General features: G+C 44.7%; 1 protein-coding gene across 3 annotated transcripts in view; it reads left to right on the forward strand.

Moving 5' to 3' along the window:
* Window positions 1-24,539, forward strand: part of LOC110510444 (lipoma-preferred partner homolog) — a 436,781-nt gene that overhangs the window by 249,120 nt on the left and 163,122 nt on the right. For all 3 annotated transcript variants that reach the window (XM_090236480.1, XM_090236479.1, XM_090236478.1), the window contains 4 exons: window positions 871-1,131; window positions 2,153-2,239; window positions 2,505-2,850; window positions 3,121-3,329. In XM_090236480.1, the coding sequence (XP_090092606.1) occupies window positions 871-1,131; window positions 2,153-2,239; window positions 2,505-2,850; window positions 3,121-3,329 (903 nt within the window). The remainder of the gene's footprint in view (window positions 1-870; window positions 1,132-2,152; window positions 2,240-2,504; window positions 2,851-3,120; window positions 3,330-24,539) is intronic.

Consider the following 24,539-nt stretch of genomic DNA (forward strand, 5'->3'; position numbering starts at 1 on the left):
GTCTATAGTAGTGCACTACCCTGGTCTATAGTAGTACACTACCCTGGTCTATAGTAGTACACTACCCCTATGGACCCTGGTCTATAGTAGTGCACTACCCCTATGGACCCTGGTCTATAGTAGTACACTACCCCTATGGACCTTGGTCTATAGTAGTGCACTACCCCTATGGACCCTGGTCTATAGTAGTGCACTACCCTGGTCTATAGTAGTACACTACCCTGGTCTATAGTAGTACACTACCCCTATGGACCCTGGTCTATAGTAGTACACTACCCCTATGGACCCTGGTCTAAAGTAGTGCACTACCCCTATGGACCCTGGTCTATAGTAGTACACTACCCCTATGGACCCTGGTCTATAGTAGTGCACTACCCCTATGGACCCTGGTCTATAGAAGTGCACTACCCTGGTCTACAGTAGTGCACTACCCCTATGGACCCTGGTCTATAGTAGTGCACTCCATAAGAAATAGGGAGCAATTTGAGACACATTCCTAGATAATCTGGAGATGCATATGAAGGAAGCAGGCAGCGCAGTTGACTGAGTCATAGTGTATTTTAGTGCTGCCAGATGCTGCTCCTCCCTAGCCTTTTAACAGAGCTTCATCACATCACTGCTATATGCAGAACACGTCTTCAGTACGTAAAAGCTAAATAATCTGTGCTCTCTGAGTTCTTAAGATCAAAAGATTTGATTAGATAGGAAGAATAACTTACATTTTTCCTTGCAGGAACTTCATTTGTGACTGAAGACAGACAAGACAGTGATGTTGTAATTTTTTTAAATCTGTATTTGTTGGTGGATAAACAGAGACTCTTGGGTTCTGCAGAGGATTCAAAACTCTAATATTATCGTTCTGTTTTACAGAACTCTGAAACTCTTCCGTCTGTGACCAGTCCCAATGCTCCGGTCACCGGCTACAAGCGTATGGTCATCCCGACTCAGCCTCCTCTGACGGCCACTAAGAAGTCCATGGCCCCAGGTGGAACACTGCCCCGTTCCCAGGCGGAGCACTCCCCCTCCTCTGCCTCCCCAGTGGCCAGGCCTCAGTTCCATACGGTGCCACAGCCAGTCCCAGCCACCTACGCCACAGCCTCCACCCCCAGCCAGCCTACCTTCAATGTACAGGTACACAAATCCTGGCTGGTACCCATATCCTGTTGTTGTGCCCTTGAGCAAGGAACTGCACTGAAAGGGATACATCAGGATTTTGACAATGATGTCCTTTATCTTCTTCCCCAGAGTCAGATTAACTTGTGGATACCATTTTGTATGTCTTTTGTCCAGTATGAAGGAATCTAGAGGTAGTTTCTCGAGCCTATGCTAACTAGCGTTAGACTGGAAGTCTATAGGTGTCTGTTAGCGTTAGCACAATGACTGGAAGTCTATGGGTATCTGCTAGCGTTAGCACTATGACTGGAAGTCTATGGGTATCTGCTAGCATTAGCACAATGACTGGAAGTCTATGGGTATCTGCTAGCATTAGCACAATGACTGGAAGTCTATGGGTATCTGCTAGCATTAGCACAATGACTGGAAGTCTATGGGTATCTGCTAGCGTTAGCACTATGACTGGAAGTCTATGGGTATCTGCTAGCATTAGCACAATGACTGGAAGTCTATGGGTATCTGCTAGCATTAGCACAATGACTGGAAGTCTATGGGTATCTGCTAGCATTAGCACAATGACTGGAAGTCTATGGGTATCTGCTAGCGTTAGCACAATGACTGGAAGTCTATGGGTATCTGCTAGCATTAGCACTATGACTGGAAGTCTATGGGTATCTGCTAGCATTAGCACAATGACTGGAAGTCTATAGGTGTCTGCTAGCGTTAGCACAATGACTGGAAGTCTATGGGTATCTGCCAAAATCCCCAAGTATCGCTTTAACCAATTAACCTGCTCCAAGGGACGCTGCAGCTGATAATTTCCTTCAACCTGTCTGTCTGTCTGTCTGTCTGTCTGTCTGTCTGTCTGTCTGTCTGTCTGTCTGTCTGTCTGTCTGTCTGTCTGTCTGTCTGTCTGTCTGTCTGTCTGTCTGTCTGTCTGTCCGTCCGTCCGTCCGTCCAGAGCACTATGTGGAATAGGTTGCTATTTGAGACAGACCCAGTGTCTCTGTGACCACTGACATCATCTTCTTCCCCCCAGGTGAGGTCTGCCCAACCCGCCGCCCGGCACCAGTCCCCAGGACCCCCCCAGCAGTTTGCCCAGCAGCCGATCCGGAGCCCAGCCCAGGTCCAGTACACGCCTTGTTGGTGTTGTTCTTCTTTTTACGTTAAAAACAAGGAAATCCACTCCTTGTTCGTGTTTGTTGATGTTTATGCTTTATTATAGACAGCTAGAAAACAGATCGGGAGATCTGGGAGGAATGGGAAGAGACAAAGTAGGAGACAAAGTAGGAAGAGAGGAAGGGATTGAACCCTGGTCTTCGATGAGGAAGGAGATGTGTTAGAGCTCAGAGCTCAGAGTGTTATTAATCATTTATCACATCTCTTCACAGGTCCAGTACATGTCTGCTCAGCCTCGAGGCCCTGACTCGGCCTACGGGCCCCCTCAGCCAGGCTCCGCCCCTCAGCCAGGCTCCGCCCCTCAGCCAGGCTCCGCCCCTCAGCCAGGCTCCGCCCCTCAGCCAGGCTTCGCCCCTCAGCCAGGCTTCGCCTCTCAGCCAGGCTTCGCCCCTCAGCCAGGCTCCGCCCCTCAGCCAGGCTTCGCCCCTCAGCCAGGCTTCGCCTCTCAGCCAGGCTCCGCCCCTCAGCCAGGCTTCGCCCCTCAGCCAGGCTTCGCCTCTCAGCCAGGCTTCGCCCCTCAGCCAGGCTCCGCCCCTCAGCCAGGCTCTGCACCACAAGGTGTCAAATCTACCAGACTTTTCACATTCAACATTAACACACACTGTCCATTTGCACTTCTACCATGTTTTCTAAAATTGTTTCCAATACATTTTAAATGTATTTAGAAACTAGTAAAATGCACCAAAAAAGTTTTTCTGGTGTTTGTGAAAACGAAGTAGAATCCATTTTTATTGTTACAATTAAGTTTGTGCTAAAATGTAATGTGTTATTAGTGTAATTACTGTTTTTCTCAACACATTTTGAACATGTACATGGCGTTTCTGATAGGGTACCCAGAACAGGCCTACCCTGGACCAGGAGGGTACGGGGGAGAACCAGGAGGGTACGGGGGAGAACCAGGAAACACCTGGAGACCCCAGCCTAGCTATACTGCTGCTCCTACCCAGCAGGGCTTCCCACAACCTGTCCCTAAGAAGACCTACATCACAGACCCTCCTGCAAGCCTGGCGCCTCCTGTACACCTCGCCCCACCGAAGGTAAGAACTGAGCCTTGTGGCTTTTATACCCTGGGATGGACATTCAGGATATTGGGTACTGGCCAGCGGAGCTGGTAGACAGTGATTTCGGGAAGAAAAAAAATATCTGTGCCTATCGCAGGGCCATGACTGAGGCCAAAGTTGAGTGTTAAGTTGAGTTAAGTTTATTACAGATACACGGCTGAGTGATATTTATTACAGATACACGGCTGAGTGATATTTATTACAGATACACAGCTGAGTGATATTTATTACAGATACATGGCTGAGTGATATTTATTACAGATACATGGCTGAGTGATATTTCTTACAGATACACGGCTGTTATATTTATTATAGATACACGGCTGAGTGATATTTATTACAGATACACGGCTGAGTGATATTTATTACAGATACATGGCTGAGTGATATTTATTACAGATACATGGCTGAGTGATATTTATTACAGATACATGGCTGAGTGATATTTCTTACAGATACACGGCTGAGTGATATTTCTTACAGATACACGGCTGAGTGATATTTATTACAGATACATGGCTGAGTGATATTTCTTACAGATACATGGCTGAGTGATATTTATTACAGATACACTTCTGAGTGATATTTATTACAGATACATGGCTGAGTGATATTTATTACAGATACATGGCTGAGTGATATTTCTTACAGATACATGGCTGAGTGATATTTATTACAGATACATGGCTGAGTTATATTTATTACAGATACATGGCTGAGTGATATTTATTACAGATACATGGCTGAGTGATATTTATTACAGATACAGGGCTGCGTGATATTTATTACAGATACACGGCTGAGTGATATTTATTACAGATACACGGCTGAGTGATATTTATTACAGATACACGGCTGAGTGATATTTATTACAGATACACGGCTGAGTGATATTTATTACAGATACACGGCTGAGTGATATTTATTATATTTATTACAGATACACGGCTGAGTGATATTTATTACAGATACACGGCTGAGTGATATTTCTTACAGATACACGGCTGAGTGATATTTATTACAGATACATGGCCCCCGGGTTGAGAGTAACACATACACGTTACAGCGGTAAGGCCTCCTCACAGACACACCTTCATTCATGTTTTCCCAGGTCCGTACCCCAGGATACCTGAACCCCCACCCCATAGCATCCAAATATACAGTGCCTTGCAAAAGTATTCGCCCCCCTTGAACTTTGCGACCTTTTGCCACATTTCAGGCTTCAAACATAAAGATATAAAACTGTATTTTTTTGTGAAGAATCAACAACAAGTGGGACACAATCATGAAGTGGAACGACATTTATTGGATATTTCAAACTTTTAAAAAAAATCAAAAACTGAAAGATTGGGCGTGCAAAATGATTCAGCCCCTTTACTTTCAGTGCAGCAAACTCTCTCCAGAAGTTCAGTGAGGATCTCTGAATGATCCAATGTTGACCTAAATGACTAATGATGATAAATACAATCCACCTGTGTGTAATCAAGTCTCCGTATAAATGCACCTGCACTGTGATAGTCTCAGAGGTCCGTTAAAAGCGCAGAGAGCATCATGAAGAACAAGGAACACACCAAGCAGGTCCGAGATACTGTTGTGAAGAAGTTTAAAGCCGGATTTGGATACAAAAATATTTCCCAAGCTTTAAACATCCCAAGGAGCACTGTGCAAGCGATAATATTGAAATGGAAGGAGTATCAGACCACTGCAAATCTACCAAGACCTGGCCGTCCCTCTAAACTTTCAGCTCATACAAGACTGATCAGAGATGCAGCCAAGAGGCCAATGATCACTCTGGATGAACTGCAGAGATCTACAGCTGAGGTGGGAGACTCTGTCCATAGGACAACAATCAGTCGTATATTGCACAAATCTGGCCTTTATGGAAGAGTGGCAAGAAGAAAGCCATTTCTTAAAGATATCCATAAAAAGTGTCGTTTAAAGTTTGCCACAAGCCACCTGGGAGACACACCAAACATGTGGAAGAAGGTGCTCTGGTCAGATGAAACCAAAATTGAACTTTTTGGCAACAATGCAAAACATTATGTTTGACGTAAAAGCAACACAGCTGAACACACCATCCCCACTGTCAAACATGGTGGTGGCAGCATCATGGTTTGGGCCTGCTTTTCTTCAGCAGGGACAGGGAAGATGGTTAAAATTGATGGGAAGATGGATGGAGCCAAATACAGGACCATTCTGGAAGAAAACCTGATGGAGTCTGCAAAAGACCTGAGACTGGGATGGAGATTTGTCTTCCAACAAGACAATGATCCAAAACATAAAGCAAAATCTACAATGGAATGGTTCAAAAATAAACATATCCAGGTGTTAGAATGGCCAAGTCAAAGTCCAGACCTGAATCCAATCGAGAATCTGTGGAAAGAACTGAAAACTGCTGTTCACAAATGCTCTCCATCCAACCTCACTTAGCTCGAGCTGTTTTGCAAGGAGGAATGGGAAAACATTTCAGTCTCTCGATGTGCAAAACTGATAGAGCCATACCCCAAGCGACTTACAGCTGTAATCGCAGCAAAAGGTGGCGCTACAAAGTATTAACTTAAGGGGGCTGAATAATTTTGCACGCCCAATTTTTCAGTTTTTGATTTGTTAAAAAAGTTTGAAATATCCAATAAAATGTCGTTCCACTTCATGATTGTGTCCCACTTGTTGTTGATTCTTCACAAAAAAATACAGTTTTATATCTTTATGTTTGAAGCCTGAAATGTGGCAAAAGGTCGCAAAGTTCAAGGGGGCCGAATACTTTCGCAAGGCACTGTATCACTTTCCCCTCTGTCAGGTGCTGCTCATCACCTGGGATCAGAGGTAGGGAGAACAACAGGGACAGTACAACAAAAATGACATCACATCCTGTCGTTCATACAACTTGTGCAGAGTAACAGATCAGGGTGTAATGATGAAGTCATTATAATACAGGGTAAACACACACAGACTTCCACTCTGTCATACTCCGCTCTCCCAGAGAAACCCTGCCAAGGCCCCTCCCTTCACATTCCCCTCCCCGTCAGCCATCTTGGAGCCTGGGTAACGAGATAAATAATCTGTCGCTATGTTGGAGGTGTCTGTTGTTTAACCATCTGCCACTATGTTGGAGGTGTCTGGCCTATGTCTAACCATCTGCCACAAAGGTTGGAGGTGTCTGGTGTCTAACCATCTGCCACTATGTTGGAGGTGTCTGGTGTCTAACCATCTGCCACTATGTTGGAGGTGTCTGGTGTCTAACCATCTGTCACTATGTTGGAGGTGTCTGGTGTCTAACCATCTGCCACTATGCTGGAGGTGTCTGGTGTCTAACCATCTGCCACTATGTTGGAGGTGTCTGGTGTCTAACCATCTGCCACTGTGTTGGAGGTGTCTGGTGTCTAACCATCTGTCACTATGTTGGAGGTGTCTGGTGTCTAACCATCTGCCACTATGTTGGAGGTGTCTGGCCTATGTCTAACCATCTGCCACAAAGGTTGGAGGTGTCTGGTGTCTAACCATCTGCCACTATGTTGGAGGTGTCTGGTGTCTAACCATCTGTCACTATGTTGGAGGTGTCTGGTGTCTAACCATCTGCCACTATGTTGGAGGTGTCTGGCCTATGTCTAACCATCTGCCACAAAGGTTGGAGGTGTCTGGTGTCTAACCATCTGCCACTATGTTGGAGGTGTCTGGCCTATGTCTAACCATCTGCCACAAAGGTTGGAGATGTCTGGTGTCTAACCATCTGTCACTATGTTGGAGGTGTCTGGTGTCTAACCATCTGCCACTATGTTGGAGGTGTCTGGTGTCTAACCATCTGCCACTATGTTGGAGATGTCTGGTGTCTAACCATCTGCCACTATGTTGGAGATGTCTGGTGTCTAACCATCTGCCACTATGTTGGAGGTGTCTGGTGTCTAACCATCTGTCACTATGTTGGAGGTGTCTGGTGTCTAACCATCTGCCACTATGTTGTAGGTGTCTGGTGTCTAACCATCTGCCACTATGTTGGAGATGTCTGGTGTCTAACTTGTAAGGCTGAAGAGCCAAGTACCACCTGGTGGTATGGTTCATTAGTGTCTTTCATCTGCAGGAGCTCAGACCGCCACGATCAGTCTCCACCAGGAAGGTTTGAGTCTCTGAAATTCCTCTTCACAGGCCGTTGTCCACAGGAACACTTTCTGCTCACTCAAAGGGACTAGGGCGCCCTTTGTGACAGCCTAGTTTGTGTTTCACTGCTTTTGTAGTTTTTCGGGGTTTTTTTTCTCTCCCCAATTTTGTGGTATCCAATTGGTAGTTACAGTCCTGTCCCATCGCTGCAACTCCCGAACGAACTCGGGAGAGGCCAAGGTCGAGACCCGTGTGCTCTCCGAAACACAACCCAACCAAGTCGCTATGCTTCTTGACACAACGCCAGCTTAACCCTGGAAGCCAGCCGCACCGATGTGTCAGCGTGCACTGCGCCCAGCCCGCCACATGAGTCACTAGAGTTTGATGGGGCAAGGACATCCCTGCCGTATCAAACAAATGCAACAAAATTAAAATTGATAGATAAAATCTTCAAAATATTCATCCATCCACATTAGTGACACTATAGATTTACAGCAGCTGGTGTGATGTGGTCCAGATTAGTAACCTTTACAGCAGCTGGACTGATGTGGTCTAGATTAGTAACCTTTACAGCAGCTGGTGTGATGTGGTCCAGATTAGTAACCTTTACAGCAGCTGGTGTGATGTGGTCTAGATTAGTAACCTTTACAGCAGCTGGTGTGATGTGGTCCAGAATAGTAACCTTTACAGCAGCTGGTGTGATGTGGTCTAGATTAGTAACCTTTGCAGCAGCTGGACTGATGTGGTCCAGATTAGTAACCTTTACAGCAGCTGGACTGATGTGGTCCAGATTAGTAACCTTTACAGCAGCTGGACTGATGTGGTCCAGATTAGTAACCTTTACAGCAGCTGGACTGATGTGATGCAGATTAGTAACCTTTACAGCAGCTGGATTGATGTGGTCTAGATTAGTAACCTTTACAGCAGCTGGACTGATGTGGTCCAGATTAGTAACCTTTACAGCAGCTGGACTGATGTGGTCCAGATTAGTAACCTTTATAGCATCTGGACTGATGTGGTCCAGATTAGTAACCTTTACAGCAGCTGACTGATGTGATGCAGATTAGTAACCTTTACAGCAGCTGGACTGATGTGGTCTAGATTAGTAACTTTTACAGCAGCTGGACTGATTTGGTCCAGATTAGTAACCTAACCTTTACAGCAGCTGGACTGATGTGGTCTAGATTAGTAACCTTTACAGCAGCTGGACTGATGTGATGCAGATTAGTAACCTTTACAGCAGTTGGATTGATGTGGTCCAGATGAGTAACCTTTACAGCAGCTGGACTGATGTGGTCCAGATTAGTAACTTTTACAGCAGCTGGACTGATGTGGTCCAGATTAGTAACCTTTACAGCAGCTGGACTGATGTGGTCCAGATTAGTAACCTTTACAGCAGCTGGTGTGATGTGGTCTAGATTAGTAACCTTTAGAGCAGCTGGACTGATGTGGTCTAGATTAGTAACCTTTACAGCAGCTGGACTGATGTGGTTCAGATTAGTAACTTTTACAGCAGCTGGACTGATGTGGTCCAGATTAGTAACCTTTACAGCAGCTGGACTGATGTGGTCCAGATTAGTAACCTTTACAGCATCTGGTGTGATGTGGTCTAGATTAGTAACCTTTACAGCAGCTGGTGTGATGTGGTCCAGATTAGTAACCTTTACAGCAGCTGGTGTGATGTGGTCTAGATTAGTAACCTTTACAGCAGCTGGTGTGATGTGGTCTAGATTAGTAACTTTTACAGCAGCTGGACTGATGTGGTCTAGATTAGTAACCTTTACATCAGCTGGACTGATGTAATGCAGATTAGTAACCTTTACAGCAGTTGGATTGATGTGGTCCAGATTAGTAACCTTTACAGCATCTGGACTGATGTGGTCCAGATTAGTAACTTTTACAGCAGCTGGACTGATGTGGTCCAGATTAGTAACCTTTACAGCATCTGGACTGATGTGGTCCAGATTAGTAACTTTTACAGCAGCTGGACTGATGTGGTCCAGATTAGTAACCTTTACAGCAGCTGGACTGATGTGGTCCAGATTAGTAACCTTTACAGCAGCTGGTGTGATGTGGTCTAGATTAGTAACCTTTACAGCAGCTGTTGTGATGTGGTTTAGATTAGTAACCTTTACAGCAGCTGGTGTGATGTGGTCTAGATTAGTAACCTTTACAGCAGCTGGATTGATGTGGTCCAGATTAGTAACCTTTACAGCAGCTGGACTGATGTGGTCTAGATTAGTAACCTTTACAGCAGCTGGACTGATGCGATGCAGATTAGTAACCTTTACAGCAGCTGGATTGATGTGGTCCAGATTAGTAACCTTTACAGCAGCTGGACTGATGTGGTCTAGATTAGTAACCTTTACAGCAGCTGGACTGATGCGATGCAGATTAGTAACCTTTACAGCAGCTGGATTGATGTGGTCTAGATTAGTAACCTTTACAGCAGCTGGATTGATGTGGTCCAGATTAGTAACCTTTACAGCAGCTGGACTGATGTGGTCTAGATTAGTAACCTTTACAGCAGCTGGACTGATGTGGTCCAGATTAGTAACCTTTACAGCAGCTGGACTGATGTGGTCCAGATTAGTCCAGTGTTACTAGACCACAGCTGTAAGGATCAGTTAGACTGTATATCAAACAGCACCCTGTTTGCTACAGTACGTTCCATAGGGCTCTGGTCAAGTGCACGTAGGAAATAGAGTGTTATTTGAGATTTGACCTTAACGTCACTCAGAATAGTTCTACCTCAGACACAGTTATTGTAGTCTCAAGACACACACACACACACAAACACACACGCTCACACTCACACTCACACTCACACGCACACGCACGCACACTCACGCACACATACACACACACCTCACACACACACACTTCACACACGCACACACTTCACACACACACACACACACACACACACACACACACACACACACACACCACACACACACACACACACACACACACACACCTCACACACACCTCACACACACACACACCCACACACACACCTCACACACTTCGCACACTTCAAACACACAGCTGTCGACAATCTCTGGAAAGTACTAGGCCCCCTTGAGTTTCCATTAATTCAAGGATTTTATGCTACTTCCACAAATACAAACAGCTCCACCAGAACAGCCAGGCCTAGCCTTTGGGCATTACTCATCAAGGACTGTATTTTACTAAATACAAATTAGATACCACAGCAAGCATATTTATGCATTACATTTTTCTTTTTTTATGAATTAAATTATGTTCAAAACAAGCATCTTTAAAAAAAAAATGTAAAAAAAGAATACATTTTGATTCAAAACGAAACTCTACATATTGCTTTAGAGGACTGCTCGGGTTCTCCCAGTGTGGTGCATCATGAATACCAAATGTTCAGTTTAATAGATTTATAGAAAATAAAATATCACTACGATATTGTCCCTCTTGATAATCATTTTTTCACTGTAGCAAAAACAGTAATAGAAATTCAACATCTATCTATCTATCTATCTATCTATCTATCTATCTATCTATCTATCTATCTATCTATCTATCTATATATATATATATATATATATATATATATATGCAAGTATAAACACCATGGAGCCACATTACCGTTCAACATTTTGGGGTCACTTAGAAATGTCCTTGTTTTTGAAAGGAAAAACACATTTTTTGTCCATTAAAATAACATAAAATTGTTCAGAAATATAGTGGAGACATTGTTCATGTTGTAAATGACGATTGTAGCTGCAAACGGACAATGTTTTATTTTTTACATTTTTGTTAATGGAATAGGCCCATTAGAGACCCATTATTAGACCCATGATCAGCAACCATCACTCATGTGTTCCAATGGCATGTTGTGTTAGCTAATCCACGTTTATCAATTTAAAAGATCATTAGAAAAAACCTTTTGTGTTTATGTTAAACCAGCTGTAAACTGTTCTGATTAAAGAAGCAAAAAAACTGACCTTCTTTAGACTAGTTCTTTAGACGCCTGAAGGTACGACATTCATCTCTACAAACAATAGTACGCAAGTATAAACACCATGGAACCACGCAGCCGTCATACTGCTCAGGAAGGAGACAAGTTCTGTCTTCTAGAGATGAACGCACTTTGGTGCGAGATGTGCAAATCAATCCCAGAACAACAGCAAAGGACCTTGTGAAGATGCTGGAGGAAACAGGTACAAAAGTATCTATATCCACAGTACAACGAGTCCTATATCGACATAATCTGAAAGGCCGCTCAGCAAGGAAGAAGCCACTGCTCCAAAACCGCCATAAAAACGTCAGACTACGGTTTGCAACTGCACAGGGGGACAAAGATCATACTTTTTGGAGAAATGTCCTCTGGTCTCATGAAGCAAAAATAGAACTGTTTGGCCACAATGACTATCGTTATGTTTGGAGGAAAAAGGGGGAGGCTTGCAAGCCAGAGAACACCATCCCAACCGTGAAGCACGGGGGTGGCAGCATCGTGTTGTGGGGGTGCTTTGCTGCAGGAGGGACTGGTGCACTTCACAAAATAGATGGCATCATGAGGTACAACAATTTTGTGGATATATTGAAGCAACATCTCAAGACAAGAAGTTAAAGCTTGGTTGCAAATGGGTCTTCCAAATGGACAACAACCCCAAGCATACTTCCAAAGTTGTGGCAAAATGACTTAAGGACAGCAAAGTCAAGGTATTGGAGGGGCCATCACAAAGCCCTGACCTCAATCCTATAGAAAATGTGCGGGCAGAACGGAAAAAAGTGTGTGTGAGCAAGGTGGTCTACAAACCTGACTCAGTTACACCAGCTCTGTCAGGAGGAATGGGCCAAAATTCACCCAACTTATTGTGGGAAGCTTGTGGAAGGCTACCTGAAACATTTGACCCAAGTTAAACAATTTAAAGGCAATGCTACCAAATACTAATTGAGTGTATGTAAACTTCCTAGCCACTGGGAATGTGATGAAAGAAATAAAAGCTGAAATAAATCATTCTCTCTACTATTATTCTTAAAATAAAGTGGTGATCCTAACTGACCTAAAACAGGGACTTTTTACTAGGATTAAATGTCAGGAATTGTGGACAAACTGAGTTTAAATGTATTTGGCTAAAGGTGTATGTAAACCTCTGACTTCAACTGTATTTATTAATTCCAAAATATTTCCTTTCATACAAGTGAAGTCTTTGCTGGATTTCTTAATGGACGTATTCAAATGGAATAAGAGCATTTTCAATATTATCCCACAGAAAGAAAAAAATAAAAATCAGAGCCTAATCATACGGTTGAATTCAAATATACTGATAAATACATTTTTTTTTTAAATTTGGGGGGGAAAGGAGATTTTTTTTAATGAAATAATTGACAGTAACGGGAATTGTATTGTTTTTGAAACTGTACACAATGTATGGGAACATATGTACAAATTAGAATTACCGACAGTTACATAATGGAAGAACAAGGAAAATAAAATATATGAAATATCAACAGATGATTAACTAGAGATATAATCCACGAAGACCTACAGTGGGGCAAACAAGTATTTAGTCAGCCACCAATTGTGCAAGTTCTCCCACTTAAAAAGATGAGAGACGCCTGTAATTTTCATCATAGGTGCACTTATGAAAAAAATCCAGAAAATCACATTGTGTGATTTTTAATGAATTTATTTGCCAATTATGGTGGAAAATAAGTATTTGGTCACCTACAAACAAGCAAGATTTCTGGCTCTCACAGACCTGTAACTTCTTCTTTAAGAGGCTCCTCTGTCCTCCACTCGTTACCTGTATTAATGGCACCTGTTTGAACTTGTTATCAGTATAAAAGACACCTGTCCACAACCTCAAACATTCACACTCCAAACTACACTATGGCCAAGACCAAAGAGCTGTCAAAGGACACCAGAAACAAAATTGTAGACCTGCACCAGGCTGGGAATACTGAATCTGCAATAGGTAAGCAGCTTGGTTTGAAGAAATTCACTGTGGGAGCAATTATTAGGAAATGGAAGACATACAAGACCATTGATAATCTCCCTCGATCTGGGGCTCCAAGCAAGATCTCACCCCGTGGGGTCAAAAGCTGGGACCAAAGTAACAAAGCCTACCATCAGTAACACACTACGCCGCCAGGGACTCAAATTCTGCAGTGCCAGACGTGTCCCCCTGCTTAAGCCAGTACATGTCCAGGCCCGTCTGAAGTTTGCTAGAGAGCATTTGGATGATCCAGAAGAAGATTGGGAGAAAGTCATATGGTCAGATGAAACCAAAGTATAACTTTTTGGTAAAAACTCAACTTGTCGTGTTTGGAGGACAAAGAATGCTGAGTTGCATCCAAAGAACACCATACCTACTGTGAAGCATGGGGGTGGAAACATCATGGTTTGGGACTGTTTTTCTGCAAAGGGACCAGGACGACTGATCCGTGTAAAGGAAAGAATGAATGGAGCCATGTATCGTGAGATTTTGAGTGAAAACCTCCTTCCATCAGCAAGGGCATTGAAGATGAAACGTGGCTGGGTCTTTCAGCATGACAATAATCCCAAACACACCGCCCGGGCAACGAAGGAGTGGCTTCGTAAGAAGCATTTCAAGGTCCTGGAGTGGCCTAGCCAGAAAATCTTTGGAGGGAGTTGAAAGTCCGTGTTGCCCAGCAACAGCCCCAAAACATCACTGCTTTAGAGGAGATCTGCATGGAGGAATGGGCCAAAATACCAGCAATAGTGTGTGAAAACCTTGTGAAGACTTACACAAAATGTTTGACCTCTGTCATTGCCAACAAAGGGTATATAACAAAGTATTGAGATAAGCTTTTGTTATTGACCAAATACTTATTTTCCACCATAATTGGCAAATAAATTCATAAAAAAATCCTACAATGTGATTTTGTGGATTATTTTTCCTAATTTTGTCTGTCATAGTTGAAGTGTACCTATGATGAAAATTACAGGCCTCTCTCATCTTTTTAAGTGGGAGAACGTGCACAATTGGTGGCTGACTAAATACTTTTTTGCCCCACTGTATCATTTTCATTTAGAAAACAACTCACTGGTTGCCATCCCACACAAATTCCACTCTTTCTGGGAACAGATGTTTCATACGTCCATCCCTCTCTTGGAAACAGGTTGTCGGTTTGATTTATAAAACCACATTCACAATAGGAATGCGTCTGTTGAATATAGTGTAAACATTTATTTCACTCGAGCAAGATTATACAAATATGAAGATTCGTGCCGTTTTTTTTTTGTGTGGTTGTGGACGTGGCCGATTTGTTATGTGTCTTCTGGTATTGCCCCATAGTTGCAAACTTGTGTGTTATATTGTTTGACTTAAGGGACAGATGCAATACGATATACAATGTCTTGATTCTGCTGGGGAACATTTTCATTAAAAAAATATATATAAAAAAAGATGTTAGTATTAGATTTTTTTCAAAAATCTCTGTCAAATACTATTACTCACTAGAAGGGTTTACTGCAAAAGAAAGCTGTTGTTAAGATATTACTGGTCAATGGTTATACACTACATTACCTGTCAATGGGACTACATATCACACGGAGAGAGGCATGGTTTCCTCCATGAAGGAACGGTGCTCCTGATTGGTTATTTTGTTTGTTTAGCTGTGTTTATACCAGTTGTATTTCCTGTTTGCTTGGGCAGAAGAGGGTGTTCTGGAGGACCACTTCCCTATTGTGGGATGGTTATTTGTAACGGCTGTCGATGGCATTAAAATAAAATAAAAAGACAAGGAAATAAATAAATAAAAATATAAAAGACTACAAAATAATAATAAATAATCATTTAAATTATATAAATTGTTTAGTCCCCCAAAATGTTGTGGTGTGTTTAAATTAAATTAAGCAAATAGAAACAAGTTACTAGACTGATACAGTATAGCTGACACACACACACACACACACACACACACACACACACACACACACACACACACACACACACACACACACACACACACACACAGAGCTCCAACTAGGACATAAAACCAAAAGACAGTGAGTGACTTAGCGGTGACCAATCTTCAGCTTGATCTTCCCTGCTCTCGTCCCTCGCCCCAACCCAGGGTTATTAAACCGTTTCTGATCTTCCCTGCTCTCGTCCCTCGCCCCAACCTAGCGTTATTAAACAGTTTCTGATCTTCCCTGCTCTCGTCCCTCGCCCCAACCCAGCGTTATTAAACCGTTTCTGATCTACCCTGCTCTCGTCCCTCGCCCCAACCTAGCATTATTAAACAGTTTATGATCTTCCCTGCACTCGTCCCTCGCCCTAACCTAGCCTTATTAAACAGTTTCTGATCTTCCCTGCTCTCGTCCCTCGCCCTAACCTAGCCTTATTAAACAGTTTATGATCTACCCTGCACTCGTCCCTCGCCCCAACCCAGCATTATTAAACAGTTTCTGATCATCCCTGCTCTCGTCCCTCGCCCCAACCCAGCGTTATTAAACAGTTTATCATCTACCCTGCACTCGTCCCTCGATCCAACCCAGTGTTATTAAATAGTTTCTGATCATCCCTGCTCTCGTCCCTCGCCCCAACCCAGCGTTATTAAACCGTTTCCACCCTTTTAGTCTAATCTGTTTTTCTGTTTATTTTCCTGCTACCAATGCTTCCACGCCCTTAATGACGTAAACATAACACAGAAACGATATAAAAACCAGATTAGTGGGAAAGCTAAATCTGTCAACTTCGTCTTTATCATGGCCCAATCTGGTTGACCCCATGTCATGACATTTCCATAACCTTCCCCATAGCCGTACTGCGCTGATAAAATCTACTTATCAGAGACTTAATCAATGTTCATCTGTTGGTGTAAATAAAATCCACATTTTAGACCATGTATAGATTGGTTCAATCCAAAAATTAGGATTTATTATAATTGTAAAATATTTATATTTTTATTTATATTTTTATTTCGCTCACCAGTTAATCATCATTTGTTTTATTTTAATACATTGCACCTCAGACACCTTATGAGGATTTTATTACAGTGTTACAGAGATCCAGTGTTTTCTCAATATATATATATATATTTAATAATAATAATGTTTTTATGTAGTAGCTTGATACGGGTGTCTTTTTAAAAGGACATTCTATTCCAAAATAATGCTGACTCCAGAAATGTGCACCTCTTGACAAGAGCCCAACAACATATTGGTCAAATGATTAGCAATAAGCATTATCACCTGCATCCCAACTGATGCAGCGTAGTGGATATACAGTGGGGCAAAAAAGTATTTAGTCAGCCACCAATTGTGCAAGTTCTCCCACTTAAAAAGATGAGAGAGGCCTGTAATTACACTTCAGACAGACAGTACACTTCAACTATGACAGACAAAATGAGAAAAAATCACATTGTAGGATTTTTAATAAATTTATTTTTTTGCCCACTGTAACTAAATGGAATCATGGGGTTGTCTATCTGCATTTACACTATTGGGCTAATCATTAGCTAGATCCCAAATGTGATATTTTCTAACTAGCTGGCATCCTATTGATACATTTTATGTACCAAAAACGTGCATAAACACAGTAAATATAATGTAGGCCTACATGTTAGGGTAACTTGGGGTAAACCGCCACCCAGGGTAAAATGCCCCCTGCCTGTACTTCTCAACACTTTCCCTGGTTGCCACTACTCTTGCTCGACAAAAAAATGTAATCTGTCTCATCACATTTAGCTTCAGTCTCCCCCCTACAGTTTAATTACTACAGCGGAAACACTGAAGAAATCACCATGAAGTTTGGGCATATTCATGGGACAACTCGGCGTCATTAGGATAACTCTGATTGGCTTGACTGACCCGTTTCTCTCTCCCCATTGGTGGGAATGACCCGTTATGCTCTTTCCGTTGGCTGGTTGGTGTGATGTGAAGGTGTGTGTGTGTGTGTGTGTGTGTGTGTGTGTGTGTGTGTGAGAGTGAGAGAGAGAGAAAGAGAGAGAGAGAAACAGAGAGAGAGAGGGAGAGAGATGGAGAGAGGGAGAGAGATAGAGAGAGAGAGAGACAGAGAGACAGAGAGAGAGACAGAGAGACAGAGAGAGAGAGAGAGACAGAGAGAGAGAGAGAGAGAAACAGAGAAACAGAGAAAGAGTGAGAGAGAGAGATGGAGAGAGAAAGAGAGACAGAAAGAGAGAGAAAGCGAGACAGAGAGACAGACAGAGAGACAGAGAGAGAGAGACAGAAAGAGAGAGAGAGCGAGAGAGAGAGAGAGAGACAGACAGAGAGAGAGACAGAGCGAGAGAGAGACAGAGCGAGAGAGAGAGACAGAGAGAGAGACAGAGAGAGAGACAGAGAGAGCGAGAGAGAGAGAGACAGAGAGAGAGACAGAGAGAGAGAGCGAGAGAGAGAGAGAGATACGGTTTACGTCACCAGGGCTTAAGGACATATAATTACTCTGATCCTTCCAGGCTGACTTTGATCTCTATTGTAGAAGAAACATTCAGAGATTTCCTGGCTGCTGGTTAATATCTCCTCTGTCTTTCCCTTAAATTGGACTGAGGCTAAGCTGGATGATGGTTTGTGTTGGCGCTGAGCTTGAGTGACATTTGACAGTGAAGGGAGAGATTATGTTGAACTGCTCAACCCATAGCTACTAACCCCATTCCATCTGGAGGAGACTATAGACCACTAGCTACTAACCCCATTCCATCTGGAGGGGACTATAGACCCCTAGCTACTAACCCCAGCTCCATCTGGAGGGGACTATAGACCCCTAGCTACTAACCCCAGTTCCATCTGGAGGAGACTATAGACCCCTAGATACTAACCCCAGTTCCAGCTGGAGGAGGATAAAGATTCCTAGAAGGTCGACTATGCTTCCAGCTGTCAAACACTCCAACGTTCACATGTCTGTCTGACGTCTCCCTCTCTCTCTCTCCCTCTGTCTCTGTTTCTCTCTTTCTCTCCCTCTCTCTCTGTATCTCCCTCTCTCTCTATCCCTCTGTCTCTGTTTCTCTCCCTCGCTCCCTCTCTCTCTGTCTCTCCCTCTCTCTCTTTCTCCAACCATCCCCCTCCCTCCCTCCCTCTCTCTATCTCACTCACTCACTCACTCACTCACTCACTCACTCACTCACTCTCTCTTTTATCTCCCTCTCTCTCTCTCTCTCTCTCTCTCTCACACTCTCTCTCCCTCTGTCTCTGTCTCTCTCTATCTCTCACACTCGTTCAACCTCCCTCTCTCCCTCCCTCACCACCCTCCCTCTCTCCCTCCCTCACTTCCCTCCCTCTCTCCCTCCCTCACCTCCCTCCCTCTCTCCCTCCCTCACCTCCCTCCCTCTCTCCCTCCCTCACTTCCCTCCCTCTCTCCCTCCCTCACCTCCCTCCCTCACCTCCCTCCCTCTCTCCCTCCCTCTCTCCCTCCCTCACCTCCCTCCCTCTCTCCCTCCCTCACTTCCCTCCCTCTGGTCACTTTGCGTTGAAACTGAGCAGCACCAGAACATGTTGTACGACGACCCCCTGTCAGCACATCCTCAAAATCCACACTTTGTGTTTTTTTTTCTGGTATGATTTTTCCTAACATCAGGAAGACCATATTTAATAGACTCTGTCACAGCGTGCACTGTTGTTGACCTTTCAAAGGATGGTGTTGACCTCAAGTTCAAGTGTTTATGGAAAGCCGTACTGGGAACCTTGTAGTGTAAAGCACATCTAAACATGGTGCAATGATATGCTATAGCCTACGGTACGACCGTGTTTATTTCATTTTTTTGCATTTATAATATGTATATTGATTTACCCTTACCATAGGCCTATATTATATAGATTTCTACTGAGTGGAAGTTTTCAGCCAAAGGCCAAAGGATGTTCTGCATCCCAGAGAATATGATCAGCTAACTGGACACGTGAGCCTGTGAACCATGGCATGACCACCGTGGGGGGAGGCATGGGGGGGTAGGAGGAGGAGGATGTGGCATGGGTGGAGGAGGCATAGGAGGTGGAGGCATGGGAGGAGGAGGCATAGGAGGTGGAGGCATGGAAGGAGGAGGCATGGGAGGAGAAGGATGAGGCGTGGGGTGGGCATGGGAGGAGGGGGCGGCGTGGGAGGAGAAGGATGAGGCGTGGGGGGGGGGGCATGGGAGGAGGAGGCATGGGAGAGAGGGGGAGGCATGGGAGGAGGAGGCATGGGAGGTGGAGGGATGGGAGGAGGAGGATGAGGTGTGGGGGGGACGCATGGGAGAGAGGGGGAGGCATGGGAGAGAGGGGGAGGCATGGGAGGAGGAGGCATGGGAGGAGGAGGATGAGGCGTGGGGGGGAGGCATGGGAGGAGGAGGCATGGGAGGAGGAAGATGAGGCGTGGGGGGAGGCATGGGAGGAGGAAGCATGGGAGGAGGAGGATGAGGCGTGGGGGGGAGGCATGGGAGAGAGGGGGAGGCATGGGAGAGAGGGGGAGGCATGGGAGGGGGAGGCATGGGAGGAGGAGGCATGGGAGGAGGAGGCATGGGAGGAGGAGGCATAGGAGGAGGAGGCATGGGAGGAGGAGGCATGCGAGGAAGAGGCATGGGAGAGAAGGGGAGGCATGGGAGGAGGAGGCATGGGTGGAGGAGGCATGGGAGAGAGGGGGAGGCATGGGAGGAGGAGGCATGGGAGGTGGAGGCATGGGGAGGAGGCATGGGAGGGAGGTGGAGGCATGGGAGGAGGAGGATGAGGCGTGGGGGGAGGCATGGGAGAGAAGGAGAGGCATGGGAGGAGGGGCATGGGAGGAGGGGCATGGGAGGAGGAAGCATGGGAGTAGATGTGGAGGCATGGGAGGAGGAGGCATGGGGAGGAGGCATGGGAGGGAGGTGGAGGCATGGGAGGAGGAGGATGAGGCGTGGGGGGAGGCATGGGAGAGAAGGAGAGGCATGGGAGGAGGGGCATGGGAGGAGGAGGCATGGGAGGAGATGTGGAGGCATGGGAGGAGGAGGCATGGGAGGAGGAGGATGAGGCATGAAGGAGAGGAGGAGGCATGGGGGAGAGGAGGAGGAGGCATGGGAGGCATGGGAGAGAGCAGGAGGAGGCATGGGAGAGAGGAGGCATGGGGGAGGGGAGTAGAAGGAGACATGGGGGAGGAGGCATGGGAGGAGGGAGAAGGGGAGAAAGAAGAGGGGAGGAGAGGAGAGAGGGAGGAGGGGAGGGAGGAGAGGAGAGAGGGAGGAGAGGAGGGAGGACATGAGGGAGAAAAAGAGGAGGGAGAAGGGGAGGAGGGAGGACATGAGGGATAAAAAGAGGAGGGAGGAGAAGAGAGAGGGAGGAGATGAGAGGTTGGAGAAACACAAGGAGACCCCCCCCCCCCCTCTTTGTTTCTGACATCACACTAATCAGTAAGATACATTCTCCAATTATCACACATCAGATCCACTGCAGGGCTCAGAGAACACAGTGACCTCTGATACATGTTCCTATCACACAGACTGCAGGGCACAGTGAACGCGTTGACCCCTGGCCCAAACTGCTGACAGGCCCTCTCTAACATTCCCACATTCCTGTTCATTTGTCTTCCATAAGCCCCCTGTAGATCAGAGACGTTTGTCAGAGTATCTCTCATAGATAATACGGTCCCTCCTCCTCCCGCCTGCTCTTTACAAGGGTGCATGGTCAGTAAATATCAGGTTGGATCCATTCCTGCCACCACAGCTCAATAAACTCCGTCTGAAATGCAGTTGGTGTATTTGCTGCCCAGTGGCGCTGCTTTAGCCTCTCTGACACATGATGATGCCACAGGAAGCCCAGAGAAGAAGAGCCCAACAGCACGCTGAGTTAGTCGTGTCGTACGGACATTTTCTGAGATGGAGATCAACTCTGTACCTTAGCTTTTTTTTTTTTGGCGGGGGGGGGGGGGCTATTTGGGATACCATACATTAAGCTAACCTCTGACCTGTGAGGTGTAGGAGTGAGAGTTGTCCCCTCCCTGTTTTCAGCAGCATCAGCATCTTTCTGGTAGAGCGCTGTACTGGGTTCCCGAACTGTGGACAGGCCTCGCCATGTATTTCTATGTTATTATTATACAGCCACTTCCTTCACATTGTGGCCATACGATATGTAGATGGATTCATCCAGAGATGTGACGAGGAGGTAAAGCAGCTGAATGCATACTCCTTTAACACAACTCGTGGGCTGTTTTTAAGGTGATTGAAGGATCTCAACTCACATCCATAATTGTGATTGTTAGGGGAAAAGCATGGTGAGTAATAGAATCATGTAATGTATTCAGTAAAGTTGCTTACTCTGCTAAATGAAAACTGCTCGCAGTCCTTCAGGGACATCCCCCCCGTTAAAGTCTGGTATGATGTTGATCTGACTCTGATGGTTGTGCGTCTCGAGGAGGAAGAAAACTGAGCTGAGAGAGAGAGAGAGAGAAAAGAGAGAGAGGGGGAATAGAGAGCTGAGAGAGAGAGAGCTGAGAGAGAGAGCTGAGAGAAAGAGAAAAGAGAGCTGAGAGAGAGAGAAAAGAGAGCTGGGAGAGAGAGCTGAGAGAGAGAGAAAAGAGAGCTGAGCGAGAGAGAAAAGAGAGCTGGGAGAGAGAGAAAAGAGAGCTGGGAGAGAGAGAGAAAAGAGAGCTGGGAGAGAGAGAAAAGAGAGCTGAGAGAGAGAAAAAAGAGAGCTGGGAGAGAGAGAAAAGAGAGCTGAGAGAGAGAGAAAAGAGAACTGGGAGAGAGAGAGAAAAGAGAGCTGAGAGAGAGAGAGAGAAAAGAGAGCTGAGAGAGAGAGAAAAGAGACCTGAGAGAGAAAAGAGAGCTGAGAGAGAGAGAAAAGAGAGCTGAGAGAGCTGAGAGAGAGGAGATGGGTATTGACTCTGCATAACAGTGACCCCTGCTGTTGGTTAGGTAAAGGTTAGGGTAGGGAAGTCCCAAGGAACCAGATATTTCTGCTTTTTGTGACTCCTATGGCTGGAAAAATGCGGTGATTTGATTTGTAGGTCTGATTGTGTTGTGTTTATTGTGTAGGTCTGATTGTATTTAGTGTGTAGGTCTGATTGTGTTTAGTGTGTAGGTCTGATTGTGTTTAGTGTGTAGGTCTGGTTGTGTTTAGTGTGTAGGTCTGGTTGTGTTTAGTGTGTAGGTCTGGTTGTGTTTAGTGTGTAGGTCTGGTTGTGTTTAGTGTGTAGGTCTGGTTGTGTTTAGTGTGTAGGTCTGGTTGTGTTTAGTGTGTAGGTCTGGTTGTGTTTAGTGTGTAGGTCTGATTGTGTTGTGTTTAGTGTGTAGGTCTGGTTGTGTTTAGTGTGTAGGTCTGATTGTGTCGTGTTTAGTGTGTAGGTCTGGTTGTGTTTAGTGTGTAGGTCTGATTGTGTTTAGTGTGTAGGTCTGGTTGTGTTTAGTGTGTAGGTCTGGTTGTGTTTAGTGTGTAGGTCTGATTGTGTTGTGTTTAGTGTGTAGGTCTGGTTGTGTTTAGTGTGTAGGTCTGATTGTGTCGTGTTTAGTGTGTAGGTCTGGTTGTGTTTAGTGTGTAGGTCTGATTGTGTTTAGTGTGTAGGTCTGGTTGTGTTTAGTGTGTATGTCTGGTTGTGTTTAGTGTGTAGGTCTGGTTGTGTTTAGTGTGTAGGTCTGGTTGTGTTTAGTGTGTAGGTCTGGTTGTGTTTAGTGTGTAGGTCTGGTTGTGTTTAGTGTGTAGGTCTGGTTGTGTTGTGTTTAGTGTGTAGGTCTGGTTGTGTTTAGTGTGTAGGTCTGGTTGTGTTTAGTGTGTAGGTCTGGTTGTGTTTAGTGTGTAGGTCTGGTTGTGTTTAGTGTGTAGGTCTGGTTGTGTTTAGTGTGTAGGTCTGGTTGTGTTTAGTGTGTAGGTCTGGTTGTGTTTAGTGTGTAGGTCTGGTTGTGTTGTGTTTAGTGTGTAGGTCTGATTGTGTTGTGTTTAGTGTGTAGGTCTGATTGTGTTGTGTTTAGTGTGTAGGTCTGATTGTGTTTAGTGTGTAGGTCTGGTTGTGTTTAGTGTGTAGGTCTGATTGTGTTTAGTGTGTAGGTCTGGTTGTGTTTAGTGTGTAGGTCTGGTTGTGTTTAGTGTGTAGGTCTGGTTGTGTTTAGTGTGTAGGTCTGATTGTGTTTAGTGTGTAGGTCTGGTTGTGTTTAGTGTGTAGGTCTGATTGTGTTTAGTGTGTAGGTCTGGTTGTGTTTAGTGTGTAGGTCTGATTGTGTTTAGTGTGTAGGTCTGGTTGTGTTTAGTGTGTAGGTCTGATTGTGTTTAGTGTGTAGGTCTGATTGTGTTTAGTGTGTAGGTCTGGTTGTGTTTAGTGTGTAGGTCTGGTTGTGTTTAGTGTGTAGGTCTGGTTGTGTTTAGTGTGTAGGTCTGGTTGTGTTTAGTGTGTAGGTCTGGTTGTGTTGTGTTTAGTGTGTAGGTCTGGTTGTGTTTAGTGTGTAGGTCTGGTTGTGTTTAGTGTGTAGGTCTGGTTGTGTTTAGTGTGTAGGTCTGGTTGTGTTTAGTGTGTAGGTCTGATTGTGTTTAGTGTGTAGGTCTGGTTGTGTTTAGTGTGTAGGTCTGATTGTGTTTAGTGTGTAGGTCTGGTTGTGTTTAGTGTGTAGGTCTGGTTGTGTTTAGTGTGTAGGTCTGGTTGTGTTTAGTGTGTAGGTCTGATTGTGTTTAGTGTGTAGGTCTGGTTGTGTTTAGTGTGTAGGTCTGGTTGTGTTTAGTGTGTAGGTCTGGTTGTGTTTAGCGTGTAGGTCTGGTTGAGGATGAGAACGTGATTCTTCCACTGTGTGTGTTTGGATAAATGATAACCTTTAAAGGGGAATGGAAAATCTAGGGCTTAGATGTACTTCCTAAAGTGTTTCCATTCCTCTTCAAGGACTCATTCAAATCACTGCTGATTTGACTGTAATTGTTTGGTCAAAGAGAGAGGATCCACAATGGTTTGCTTCAAACACCAAATTATACCTCAGATAGACAAAGTGTTTATAACAGAAGGGAAGTGGAGGACACTCGTTGGTTCACTCTGAGAACCTACAGAATATAATATATATCTATATATAAAAACCTGTGTATCTCATACAACTGTAATGTAAAAGAAAAGTATTCAGACCCCTTGACTTTTTTCACATTTTGTTACGTTACAGCCCTATTATAAAATATATTAATGAGTTTTTTCATCAATCTACAGACAATACCCCATAATG

This window comes from Oncorhynchus mykiss, chromosome 5 (assembly GCF_057628025.1).
Source record: "Oncorhynchus mykiss isolate SJ-2025 chromosome 5, ASM5762802v1, whole genome shotgun sequence".
Classification (NCBI taxonomy): Eukaryota; Metazoa; Chordata; class Actinopteri; order Salmoniformes; family Salmonidae; genus Oncorhynchus; species Oncorhynchus mykiss.